Source organism: Trachurus trachurus, assembly GCF_905171665.1.
Source record: "Trachurus trachurus genome assembly, chromosome: 11".
Taxonomy (NCBI): domain Eukaryota; kingdom Metazoa; phylum Chordata; class Actinopteri; order Carangiformes; family Carangidae; genus Trachurus; species Trachurus trachurus.
The window spans coordinates 2,144,154-2,157,960 of NC_139904.1; the positions used below are offsets into that span (position 1 = coordinate 2,144,154).

The 13,807-nt window shown below is 38.8% G+C and overlaps 2 protein-coding genes across 2 annotated transcripts in view; both read right to left on the reverse strand.

Annotated features, from left to right (window-relative positions):
* Nucleotides 1–167: 167 nt before the first annotated feature.
* Nucleotides 168–7,336, reverse strand: LOC310993425 (zinc finger protein 706). Its single transcript, XM_083981773.1, has 4 exons — nucleotides 7,262–7,336; nucleotides 5,096–5,246; nucleotides 2,273–2,409; nucleotides 168–1,260 (listed from the first exon to the last, which is right to left on the reverse strand). Exons 2-3 carry the CDS (start codon nucleotides 5,228–5,230, stop codon nucleotides 2,314–2,316), a joined length of 231 nt encoding a protein of 76 aa, XP_083837899.1. The 5' UTR covers nucleotides 5,231–5,246; nucleotides 7,262–7,336; the 3' UTR covers nucleotides 168–1,260; nucleotides 2,273–2,313.
* A 5,363-nt stretch (nucleotides 7,337–12,699) lies between these two features.
* Nucleotides 12,700–13,807, reverse strand: part of LOC310993724 (glycogen synthase kinase-3 beta-like) — a 29,059-nt gene continuing 27,951 nt past the window's right edge. Inside the window, exon 11 of the mRNA XM_083982166.1 lies at nucleotides 12,700–13,572. Coding sequence (XP_083838292.1) covers nucleotides 13,511–13,572 — 62 coding nt within the window. The 3' untranslated portion in view covers nucleotides 12,700–13,510. The remainder of the gene's footprint in view (nucleotides 13,573–13,807) is intronic.

The following is a 13,807-nucleotide window of genomic DNA, read 5'->3' on the forward strand; positions in this document are numbered from 1 at the left end:
AACATAGAAAACCAACATATAAACATGTAATATCTAGACATAGAATATAAATATATATTATAACATATAATATTGTGTCTAACTTTTGTTTTGCTGCTGAACCATCAAATAATCCCTTTGACATCACGTTTCATCTCGTTGTGAACAAAGTCGACTGAGGAAACCAATCACATTAAATACATTGTTCAATTTATTGAAAAGGGTAAAAAAAAAAAAAAAAAAAAAAATTACAGTGAAAGCAAATGTAAATGTATGACCTTTTCTTTTTTTTTCCAAACTAGTGAACAATATGAACCAAAGTGAGCAATCATCATCATCACCATCATTTTTTGGCAGGTTCTTGGTTTTAAATCTAATTATTTTCAGTCTGTGGGGCTTCGTCCGTTCGTTCGTCCATTCGTTAGCGTTGCTTTCCTGTTCTGTTCTGTGTTGTGTTGTATTTTTTTAAACTCAAGTGGGACAAAGACGTCGTTATGTTATCGTGTTATTGCCAAAGGTCGAGGAGGACGACGACGATGTTAAAAACGAGCAGTAGAAGTAGAAGAAAGTAAATAAAAGCAGACGGTGAGAGTTGCTGTGTGGTCTAACGTGAGGTACTGTTGTAAGTAAGGTGTTGACTGAGTGAGGACACCTGTGGAGCAGCAGCACAGGAGGACGGACCCCCCCTCCCCTCTCCTCCCCCGCCTCGTTTCCCCTCCTCTGCCCTGATTGGAGCTCGGAGGTTCTGGCTCCGCCCCCCCGTGGATGAGCAATGATGTGTAAAAGTTGAGTTGAGGGTTTTTCTGAATGTGCCATCGATCGATGTGTTTCTGGTGGTTTAACGTCTCGTTGGAGCTTCTCAGGTCTCGTCGACCCCCCCTCATCCCTTCCCCCATCCCCCCCTCCCCCTCTTTGTTAGTCACAAGTTAACTGATTCAGTGTTAGCAGGCGAGCTTGCTGGTTCTGCTTTCTGGGAACTCCCTCCCTCCCCGTCCCTCCCCAATAATCTGGAATAGCAAGGTAGTTGTACATAATAAATATAAAAAAAGGGCTGCTGGTGTTAACTACTGCCCCCTCGTTACTGTTTTTCTCTTATGCAAACACACACGTACGTACGTAACACAGCACATACACACACATTCACCCGCCCCCCCTAACCCCCAACCCGCCGCCACCGCCACCGTCCGTGAATACTGACAGGTCTCAGTGTTCATTATCATCATCAACTTCAACTTCCTTCAGGCGCCGCAAACGTCTCAGTCCAGTCCATGGTCCGTGTGTCTGTGGGGCGACAGCAGTGTTTTAAATTTAATTCATGAAGATTTTCTGCAGAATTAGTTTGTTGTTTTATTATTATTCTTAAAGCAGAAGTAAGCAGAATATTTGTGTTAATATAAGTCTTAAAGGGGACATATTCTGCTCATTTCTGCTTCTTGACATGGTACCTTGATGTCTAAAAGTAATGTTAGTAACATGCTTTGGCCAGAAAAACAGCTGGTTCTCTACACACCAGTTTCACAGCCCTGCTCTAAACGGTCGGTTTAGAATCTTCTCTCTGGTAGCTGAGGTAACCATGGGAGCGAGGGCTTGAATATTCACATCACCCGGCTTGTGATGTAATAAGCCGGGTGAAATTAAAACGGCTTGTTAAGAGACACATTTTCTGACTATGGTAGTTTACAAAATGTTGACGTAGTTGTCAAAACTTACATTTAAGGGGTGAGAAGGCACTCTGGATACGCAAATACACATACTAAAGCAATGAAAAAGTGAGTTTTGCATAATACGTCCCCTTTAAATAGTTCTATCTTCCGACAGCAATCACTTATATAGAGTGTTTGGACCGAAACACGGGTCTGTCAGTCACTCTGCTCTGAGCCCAGGAGAAAACTTCTTGTATCTTGGATGAGGATGAGGGATGAGGACCAATAGATCCATGACGAGGGCGGGGGCTGCTAACTCCATCGGCTGACAAGAAGTTATGGTGCGTTCAAGGCAACTCGTAACTCGTGTTTTTCCGACCTGTGAAGTGGTACCAGTTCGATCTGGTACGACTTCACGGGTCAGAAGTTACGAGTGGCCGTTATAGTGACTTTCACAGGTAAAACAGGTCGGAGAAACACGAGTGGGTTGCCTGGAACGCTACAAAGTCGTAAGTCGTGACTTGAAGCTGTAATTTACGGTTTCAAAAGCCTGCCTGGAAGGCAGCATTAGCCAAAACGACCGGATCGCTTACTTCTGCTTTAATGTTATTTTAGATACAGGGAGTTTGAGTAGAGGGTTTTTTTTTTACCCAGGTTCAGGTTGTGGTCTCAGTCCAGTGGGGTTTGTCCTTTACGCCTGAACGTCTGCCAGCTCGGGGGGCATCGGGGACTTGGGGTGTTTGCTCTCAAAGTGCTGCTTGAAAGTCTTGGGGTCGGGCATCTGGGTCTGAGACGAGAGAGAGGAAGAAGAGGAAGAAAATACGGTGTTAGTTTGTTTTCTCTTGAGTCTGGACTTCAAAACTTCAGCCACGTTGAGTTTAACAGGTAAAAACAGGAGCCTATAAGTTATTAACAATGAACTTCAGCAGAAACTAAAACTGTTGGATGATCAATTGGTAAATCTAAAACATCTTTTTTAATTTCTTGAATAAATAGGAACTTGAACAGACTGTTCAGGTGATGTTGAGCCGAGGAAACAGAGCGACGACACTGACACCTGCTGGTTTCTAAACCGACTGCAGCTCCTCAACACTCACCAGTTGTTTTATTTATATCAAATTAAAAATATGACATACTTACATATGTTGAAACTAAACATTAATCTAAAGCCAAGTCTTCACTGTGATGTTGTGCTTTAACGGAATAGTTCACGAATGAATACTCCGGAGTAGTTTTTTATTCCTCAAAGTGCATCTGGAGGCTCGGGAGGCCGGTTCATAGTCCAACGAAATCCTGAAATCCTTATATGTCCGACACAAAAAGGCCATAAAACTACACAAAAAACCTTGTAATATTCTTCCATACTGCTCGTCCACTGCAATCCAAGTGTCCTGAAGGGATGTAGTTTGCCTGCAGCCCCAGGCAAATTCAATACAGGACTGTTAAGGCTGTAAAAATGTCCTAAATTAGGTCGTTTTGAGTAAACTCTGGACTATCTCCCTTCAGGACACTTGGATTGCAGTGGACGAGCAGTGTGGAGGAATATTAAATGGTTTTTGTGTAGTTTTATGGACGTTTTTGTGTCGGTCCCTATTACTCTCATATAAAGTTTTGGTTGGACTAGGAACCGGCCTCCCGGGTCTCCAGATGCACTTTGAGGAATAAAAAACTACTCCAGAGTATTCATCAGCATGAGGGGGAGTCACTAATGACTGAATTTTAATTTTTGGGGAACTATTCCTTTAACGTCATGACACAATCTGATGTAATTAGAGAACTTATGAGTGATGATCAGGCATCAGGTGGAAATATTCACACATTTATGATCAAATCTACATTAGTATGTTTTCGAGGATTAAAGGGATAGTAGCATTTTTTTTTTAAGTGTGGTTGTATGATCTCCAAATAGCCCCTAAGTACTTTAATTGCAGTAGAAGACTCTCTGCACTCCTCCCGTTAGCAACGCCAGCCCATAATAGCCCTGCCCAGAGATTTACAACATACAGTGTTGTGAACAGACCCAAAGAAACGGCCTATTTTCGCGGCCTAAAAGAGGTTTCACCTGAAAAAAAATACACAGTTCCATTGCTCGCTATAATATAGTTTTTATTTGGACCTAACCAACTCACGTATCCCTCCGCCCAGGGTTAGCGCCCGCCGATCAGCAGTTGGTTAGGTCCAAATAAAAACTGTGTTTTTCCTGCACTTTGAGGGGCTGGAAAAAATTATATTATAGTGAACAATGGAACTGTGTATTTATTTTCAGGTAAAACCTCTTTTAGGCCGTGAAAATAGGCCGTTTCTTTGGGTCCATTCACATCACTGTATGTTGTAAATCTCTGGCCAGGGCTATTATGGGCTGGCGTTGCTAACGGGAGGAGTGCAGAGAGTCTTCTACTGCAATTAAAGTACTTAGGGGCTATTTGTAGATCATACAACCCCACTTTTAAAAAAATGCTACTATCCCTTTAATGTTCCTTTATCTCAGTGTTACTCATTGCGCGGCTCGCGAGCCCCATGCGGCTCGTCAAGCTATAATTGGTGGCTCGCATGGTAGCTTCCTATGTGGTAACACAGCCAATACATTTTTTCAAATGTGCTACATAAACATACAACACTGGACTACAAAAACGCAAACATCCGGATTATACTTCTCCCTGCCTTCACCCAAATAATGAAGGTGAAAGGAAGTATTTTAAGCCTTAATGGTCATACCTAAAGGGGGCATTGTCAAACCTGGCAACGCAGCCCGCAAGCCATGTGGTATTGTTTACAACACTTGACCGCAGCGCACGTTTGCAGGCAGGCTACGTTAGCTCCGTTAGCTCCGTTAGCTCCGCTAGCCAGCGTGATGGACCGTTTTTAACAAGAAAAAGGACAGAAACCAGCTCAAAAACCAGACGGACAGACACACAGTGTTGTAACGAATAGTGGAGTGGGTGAGGAAAATGAGTCTGAGGAAGCAGCAAACAAAAATCAGCATGAAGACACCAGAGAGGGGACGAGCAGGCAAACAGCAGGTGTAATATAGGAAGCATACAAGATGAGCACAGAAAATTTTAAGACAAGTGGACAGACGAATTTTTATTTGTTCTGTATGGCATGAACCCTAACAAACCCTCACTGTGATTGCAACAACAAACTACAAATAAACATTAAGAAAGTCAAGGACATGCCCAGCTTCCGCTCATCCCAGTATTAAGGTAAATATGGTCTTAAATGAAAATGTATTGGCTATGTTATTTCTTTTTTGTGGGATGTCCAATTTATATCATATCATATAATATGATATGATATAAATAATAGAAATGCATATTTGCAAAGGTGACTTAGTATGTTGTCGCAAAAGTGGCTCTCCCCTTGATTTTGCACTGCCAATGTGGCTCTTGTGAAAAAAATAGTGAGGATCACTGCTTTATCTGAATGAAGCTCCAGAGACTCTGGATCTTCACCATCACCCGGTGTGGACTCACCCGGCAGACAGGGCAGGTGTGGACCAGAGCGGCCTTCGCTGCCGTCTTCTGGTCGGCGGCTGCACCTTTCTTCTTCTCCGCTGCCTTCTTGGCGTTCTTCTGCTGGGACTGAATCTTCTGCTGCCCACGAGCCATGGCCCTCAGCTTCAATCTGCTCCATGTTAGAGAGAGAGGGACAGAGAGAGACACAGGTTTGGTAAATTCTCTGCAAACGTTACAGCACTGAATCTTAAACTACAGACGTGTTTAATTCCTTCATGCACCGACAGAGACGTGATGATGTTTAAGGAAAAGATGTTTAAACTGGGGTTAAAACATCAATTAATGATGAGGATTTCTTTTGGATTTGACTTCATATCAATAATGGACCTTAGGTGTTAAAGTATCAGCCAGAACTGATACCAGATCAGGGGATACTGAAAAAGAAAGTAATAAAGTTTTAAATCGCCTCCACAAATACCTGATAAAAAAAAACTGATATTGACTATTGAATCTTTGTTTCCACACAAACACATCACATAAATGTCATCATCACTTATACTAGACTCAGACTGTACATAATACAACAATCTTATATTATATTCATATATTGTTTTTAATTGCTCATCATTGACCACAGTGTTGCACATACTTATTGTTCCCTTAGGGATAATAAAGACCGATTGAATTGAATTATTTAGTGCTCTTTATTCTTTTCATCATCAATCTAATCTACAATCTACAGATTATAGACTTGAATCATCCATAAAATGAAACAATACATGTCCAATACAAGAAAACATTCAAAAGAACATGGACGTGAAGGACTTCATACAGCAGCTGCATCAGTTTCACGCAGCTGCACCTGATGGAAGTGAAACTGAAACTGCAGCTCACTGTTTAGTTTCAGAAGTACTTTACTTTTCTTTTACCACCAGTTATAATCTAGTTAATATTTAAAACTATGTGGTTTATTATGTATTCATGTGCCGATTGAAGTCGTGCAGTACGTGATGATGAACATGTCCTGAGAAGAAGTACAAGTCATGTTGCATCCTTCATTTTCTTATCTTTCATTTCCTGCAAATCTCCCTGATGTTCAATCCGTTCATCAGCTGCCAACACGAGGAGAGAGCTACAGATACAGAGGAGACGGTGAAGGAAGCTCTAACTACACATTAACCTACTTTCTTTTTCTCCAGTGGTTTAACTCACGGAGTCACAGCAACTTAAACTAGTTCATCATCATCATCATCTCTATCCCTGTTGACGACCACGTTAAAGCCTCGTTAAGCTTCTCTGTTAAGTCATTAAAGCTGGGAGGATTTCTACAGGTCCTGACACTTTCACCATCACATGTGAGTTAAATCCAACAACACAGCTGGGATGTTAAGGCCAAAGAGACTTTAACAAAAACGTTGATTGTGATATTTTTCTACTGTATATGAATATTGTTCCTGATAAAATGAATAATTCAACTATAAAAAAGGCCTAAGATTAAACAAACAACAGTGAACTGGTGTTTAAATAGATGGATTAACCGATTTAAAGAAAAATAACCTATTTATTTAAGACCCGCATGCTGCCAGGCCTCAATACTATAACTAAAACAACACACTAAATATGAATAGTTTGTTACCAACAATACCAGCAGCAAATAAACATAGAATTTAATAAAATGACATTTTAATAGAATAATATGCATTTTTTAAGGTGGAAAAGATAAATAAAAGTGTATTTTAAAGACTTAGAGACGTACAAACAACCCAGATAACTTAGCTAACTTAGGCTAACGTTAGTTATTTGTTATTGATTAGCTGAAACACATGATTTGACCGATTACACTACACAGTAACCACAGATATAAGGTTATTTCTCATTAAAATTATATAAAATAAAACGACTAAATTGATAAAAAGTGATCAACATCGTGTACACAGACACGGGCCTCTCATCAGCCGGCGCCGCCTTGCTAACGAAGCTAACGCCGTTAGCCGCAGAAGCTAACGCGGTTAGCCGGAGAAGCTAACGAAGCTAACGTTACAAGTGATCGAGTTACTGCGCAACACAAAGATGTCGGAGGAAAAGAAGAACAATGTCGAGGACAAACGGAGGTTATTTACCACACAAACTGTTCAAAGGGGCTGAATATCGATGGATATATTGATTTTAAGGCGGTTTCTTTACCTTCGAGGTTTGACTCTCCCTTCGCTCTTTTGTCGGTTTCTTTTTTTTTTCTTTTTTTCCCGTTTTTTTTTTGATGCCACAGGAAACTACAAAGGCTCATACATCCTGACGGTGGCGCAGACAGCGCCCCCAGCGGCGCCGGAGGGGAACGGCAGCCTCAGCAGCAGCACCATATGAATCAGAATGACTTTATTGATCATTGGAGGAAATTTTCTCTTTATTACAAACTCCTGAATAGTAAGAAAAGTGATATACATAGGAGTTGAGAAAAGATCAAGATAAATAAAAATATTATTACTAAAATAAAAGCAGAATAAGAGTATAGTAGTAATAATAGTATAATAGTAGTAGTAATTGATAAAAAATAAAAAAAATTACTGAGAAAAACATTTAAACTAATTATTATTCTTTTTTAAATTATGATTAAAAACACCACACACAATCTTAAACAACTGTATATTCTATACCTTTACATTCTCAAATATAAATTGAGCATTGCCAAAAATTTGTGATGTCAAAATGGGGTCACGAGCCAAAGAGGGTTGGGAACCACTGATCCCAGAGGGTTAATATTACATAATTATAGTTTATTTTATATTTTTAATTGATATTATATTATTAAAAGTTAGTATGAAAGTTATGTGTGTTTATACTTGATGCTTTTTACACCTGCTGAAAAAGGGAAAGAGCCCACAGAGTTCAGTAAAACCAGTCGGTGAAAGTCAAGTAAAGATGTGTTTATGTAAACTGTGAGTCCCTCCTATAAAGATTTACACACAGCATTCACAGGACTAATTAAAACTGGTCTAAATATCCTTTTTCACAACTTCTACTTTTATGTATATTAATATAAACCAGTGTAAGATCATGTAGCCTATTTCCGTTAGAATGAAAGGGGATTTAGTTTTCTTATTTTAGCTGCAGTTTTGTTTTGCAGAACTGATTCCACAGAGGAATAAAAACAGCACTTCCAATCAAACTACTTTTTATCTGCTGTTGTTTGCATTGTGCAGAAGAATAGAAGTCAAATTATACAGTATAAAGGTAGATGTTTGTATTAAAGCTCCATACAGTATAAATGTAGATGTTTGTGTTAAAGCTCCATACAGTATAAAGGTAGATGTTTGTATTAAAGCTCCATACAGTATAAAGGTAGATGTTTGTGTTAAAGCTCCATACAGTATAAAGGTAGATGTTTGTGTTAAAGCTCCATACAGTATAAAGGTAGATGTCCATGAAATGCACACAGACTAAACACAGTTTCATCACTTTATTACAGTAAATGAGTCCATATCATACATACATACACACATACAGAACAGACAGAGACAGGTTTGTGTTTCTCTCTCTCTCTCTCTCTCTTTCTATCCCTCCATCACCAAGAATCAGACCAACGTTCACGGCATCGGAGTAAAAAATAAATAAATAAAACAAAGGTGGTGTTATAAACTCAGGGACGTGCAGCGATCACACCTAACATACAACTGGAAACTGTTATGTTATTAACAGGGAAGGTGTCTGCATGTTGCCTGGATACAAACACACACACACACGTTTATTTCTGCCTCCGTCTGATCATTAGCAGCGACACAGCACAGAAACACTTAAATGCCCATGTTGAGGAGTCGCAGAGTCGAACGTCCAACTTAAAAACACGGTTCAGAGATCAGTCAGGTCGAGACTGGACCTTCAATACTGCACAGGAATCATAATATAACACACACACACACACACAGAGTCCTGTTCCAATAAGACAAGAAAATGAAATGTAAATGTGGGAATAACACACTGAGGGTCAAGCATATAGCTGCTAAACAGACAGATGTGTTGTTCAGGAGCAGGTAAAGACCAAAAAAGATAAAAACAGAGTGAATATAAACTGAAAATATGACTTTAAATCAATAATCATGTTGATCCTGCATCTGTTTGCTGCCAAATCAACTTTAAAAAGCGATTTTTTTCACATTTACAACTCGTCTCCACTGCCCTCAAGTTGCATTCTAGTCAATTTTACTTCATAAATTTGAAATTTTAGTCGACTGGTGCAGAAATAAACAGATTACAGTCAATGTTACTCTCTAAAACCTTAAATATTAGTCATCTGGGGCCTGTTGCTTTATATCTTTCTCTTCTGACTGATTAATAATAATAGAGCAGCAGGTCATGGAGGCAAAAAGACTCAATATGTTTTGTTTGGTGTTTGTACGACAGCGCCCCCCAGTGGAGAAACTGTAAATTGACTCAATGTGATTTACTGTAATTACAAGAACATCTATTATGATAATAAATGACTTTTTGCACCACATCTCTGTTGCACAGATACAGAATAACATGATTATTGGGTGATACATTTATTATATTTACCCCCCGACCCCCAATCAGAGTGGACGAGAGGAAGAAGGAGGAGGGAAGAGGACATTTTGGAACAGAACTCTTTACAACAGTCGTTCAACAGGTGGAGCGCTGAGTAACAGAGATGTGAACGGCCACTTTATAATTATCACTAGACAAGAGAGAGAGAGAGAAAGAAAGATCGTCAACAAACATGAGGAGTAGACTGTTTTTTTTTTTTTTTTTCTCTTTGCTTTTAGTATTTACATTTTTTTGGATTGTGAAAAAAAAGAAACATATTTACAAAAATGCACAAACTAAAAGACGGCTTCGTCGAGAGAGAATGAGGAAAATAAGATATAAACAACTCTGTAATAAAAAGTAAAAAGAGGAAAATAAAAATCAGTGATATTTACACGTGCGAGAAGAGGAAGAAGAGGAGGAGGAGGAGGAAGAGGAAGGAAGGAAATGAATGCCTTGTGAAGATGAAGAGAAGAGTCGGCCATGTTTGATTCTGCTCTCGGGGAGGATTCACACACTGTTCATGGCCACAGAGAGAGTGTGTGTGTGTGATGGCTCAGAGTGTGGAGCATCCTCGTAGTTTAAAAAAACAAAACGACAAATCAGTGAGAATGTGGTGGAGTTTAATTTAAAAACAAAATAAAATCAGAAACAGACAAACAGAGAAACAGAGAAACAAACATGGCTGCAGGTCAAAGAGCAGGTGGAGGCTTCAAATATATCAAATATACTACTGTATAACTACAAACTTTCAAGTGTCTTGTACTGCGTTTACTAAAAAATCTGTACTGTCGACGGCTCTACTCCTAAAACACTGGCTCTTCAGACTGCAGAGGGGACATGGGCAGACAGACACACACACACACACACACACACACACACACACACACACACACACACACACACACACACACACACACACACACACACACACACACACACACACACACACACACACACACACACACACACGCACACGCACACGCACACGCACACGCACACACACACACACACACACGCACACACACACACACACACACACCTGTACTTCTATATGAGTGATACATTCTATGGACCTCGCCATCTGGGGGCCGAGGTCAAAAGTCGAAACACACTCAGTCGTGTCCAGAGGAGTTTCCCTGCTTCTATAATATTCACGTTTTGACCTTTATAAGCTTCTCGCTCACGTGTTTATTTTATTTTTTTTATTCTTAAGTTTTTTTCTTTATTTAAACACGTCAGCAGCAGCAGCACTAACGACCTGAAGCGCGTCACATTTTCACGTTTTCTTTCTTTCTTTCTTTCTTTCTGTCGCTTGTTTCCACTGATGGAGGTGAGGTGGTGAAGTTTTGCTAAAAGAAGCTGAAGAAACACTATTTTTTTTTTTTTCAAAGTGAACAAACTCACACATTTACGACGGAGTATTAGGGCCACATCGACAAATAAAAAAATCACAAACTTCGAGAATTAAGTCGTAAATTTACGACTTTATTATATTATAAAGTCATACATTTCCGACTTTATTCTCGTAATGTTATGACTTTTTTCTCGTAGGAAATGTACGGCTTTATTCTTGTAAATTTACGACTTTATTCTCATAAATCTACGACTTTATTCTCATAAATCTACGACTTTATTCTCATGTTATGACTTCTTTCTTGTAGGAAATGTACGACTTTATTCTCGTAAATTTACAACTTTATTCTCATAAATTTACGACTTTATTCTCGTAATGTTATGACTTTTTTCTCGTAGGAAATGTACGACTTTATTCTTGTAAATTTACGACTTTATTCTCATAAATCTATGACTTTATTCTCGTAATGTTATGACTTTTTTCTCGTAGGAAATGAACAACTTTATTCTTGAAGTCTGTGTTTTTTTTTTTTTCTCAATGTGGCCCTAATACTCCGTCGTACACATTCAACTCACATCCCCCCAAAAAACAACAACAAAAAAAACAAAGAAATAAATAAGTTTACATCAAGTATCCCCCGTTAAAAAAAACAAAAAAACAAAAAAACATGCAACTCCCCCATTTAAGCATTCTGCTGTTTATCGAACCAACGGGACGACTCACATTCGTTTTACAGGATTTGGTTTTAATCTGACAAGTTTTCTCACTTCCTGTGTTTAAAAAAACCTTTAAAATGAAGAATAAATCGACCTCAGTTTGTGTGATTGAAGTTGTTTAGTGACCTGAAAAATGTGAAAATCTTTCAGTTAAAAGTCGATCTCAGACGTTTCAGGCTCCAAAGAGATCGTCTGTTTTTCATTTACAGCTTTTTTTTTTTTTTAGCTTTAATCTCTCCGGTTGTTTAACGGAGCTGAAGTTTGTTTCATAAAACCCACAAACACACGACTGAGCTTCAGTTTTCATCTTTGATTACAGATCACAGGAGTTTTTTTTCTCTTTTTCTTTGGAGTTTTTTTCTTGTGTGATGATCTGATCTGCGTCAACACGGATAATTACAAACTGCTTCGTTTGCTCCACATCAAAAACAAAACAAAATCTCAAAACCTGGTTTCTGTGGAGCATCAGTCACGTTTCTTTAATCGCTGACGGTTACAACTTTTTTCTTTTTTTTTTGCAAGAGGAGGAGAGAGTTTAAACATGTGGCTGCAGCTCTGCTCTGCACTTCAGCTTATTCATACATTTATATCATGTTACCTTTTACTCATGCACGTCTGCAATCTGCATTTCGTTGCCTATGCACTGACAATAAAGTTGAATTTGAATAAAATCATCACTAATAAAAGCGTCATATTGGACTCATATTTAGTGTAAATACAGGACATGATTCACGTGGGAAGGGAACTGGAACACTGGAGGTTTACACTGCAAAAACTCAAAGTCTTTCCAAGAATATTTGTCTTATTTCTTGTCAAAATGTCTCATTTCTAGTCAAAACTAATCTCTTTCCACTTAAAACAAGACTCATCACCTAAAAATCAACTTGTTTTTAGATCATTTTCACTTGTTTCAAACAAATTTTCACTTGAAATTAAGTAGAAAAATCTGCCAGTGAAAGCAGGTTCTTTGTGCTCGTAATAAGAAAGAAAAACTTGCTCCACTGTCAGATTTTTCTACTTATTTCAAGTGAAAATCTGCTTGAAAGAAGTAAAAAGTGTCTAAAAACAAGCTACTTTTAATGTGATGAGTCTTATTTTAAGTAGAATGAGATTTGTTTTGACTAGAAATGACATTTTGACTAGAAATAAGACAAATATTCTTGGTAAGATTTTGAGTATTTGCAGTGTAATTAGAGCCTGAACGTCAGGGGGAGTTATAGTTTATAGATCTGTGTGTAGAAGGATGAAACCATCAAGTCCCTGCTTCTGTTCTCCTGACCTGAGTTTAATAAAAAAAACCTCCAACACCAGGTCCGGGTCTGGTTCGGGGCAGTGTTCAGTCCAACTCTTCACTAACAGGGATTTAAAAACATGGAAGAAGAATTTAAAAAATAATCTGAGGTGAAGAAAACGACCAAAAAAACAAAAAACAAAACAAAACCCCTCAAAAAAGACGAGTTGATGCTTCGTCAAATAAATAAAAACACAATTATAAAGAAGAAAAAAAGGGAAAAAAAAAAAAAAAAAAAAAAAGTTGATTTAAAAAAAGGTTTATATTACAGAGGACCAGCCCCTCACTATTAACCCTTCACTCCCCATCGAGCAGCAGCAGCGGCGGCGGCGGCTGCTACTCAACTAAAAGTTTGTTCACTGTACAAAAACGGATCTAAAGAGGAAGAGAGCAAGCAGCATGGAGGGAAGATGGAGAGAGTGTGTATGTGTATGTGTATGTGTGAGTATGTATGAGTGTGTATGAGTGTGTGTGTGTGTGTGTGTGTCTGAGATAAGGGTGAGGGCTGGCAGGCAGGCAGGTGACGAGCTGCTTCAGATGCTGTTCAGAGATCCTGGTACTGAACTGTGCTGAGATGAATCTGAACCGGTGCCGTCTGAGGGAGGAGAGAGAGAGAGAGAGAGAAAGGACAAGTGAGTTCAGTATTCAGGTGAAAACAGGTGAAAACTCTTCACAATCACCAGGTCTCGGTTGGTTCACCTCCACCAACCAATCAGACGACTATGGACAGAAATATGTGTCACTAGAAACTGAATTTGAATCATTTATGTTTGAATTTGAATTGCTAAACTTGAATAAATGCATTAAAAAACTGAATTTGAATCACATTT

Excerpts from the sequence above, each read along its gene's own strand:
- LOC310993425 (XM_083981773.1), bottom strand. The coding sequence starts at position 5,230 with ATGGCTCGTGGGCAGCAGAAGATTCAGTCCCAGCAGAAGAACGCCAAG. Across the intron at positions 2,410-5,095 it reads ACACCTGCCCTGTCTGCCGG|ACCCAGATGCCCGACCCCAA; the intron begins GTGAGTCCACAC and ends CTCTCGTCTCAG.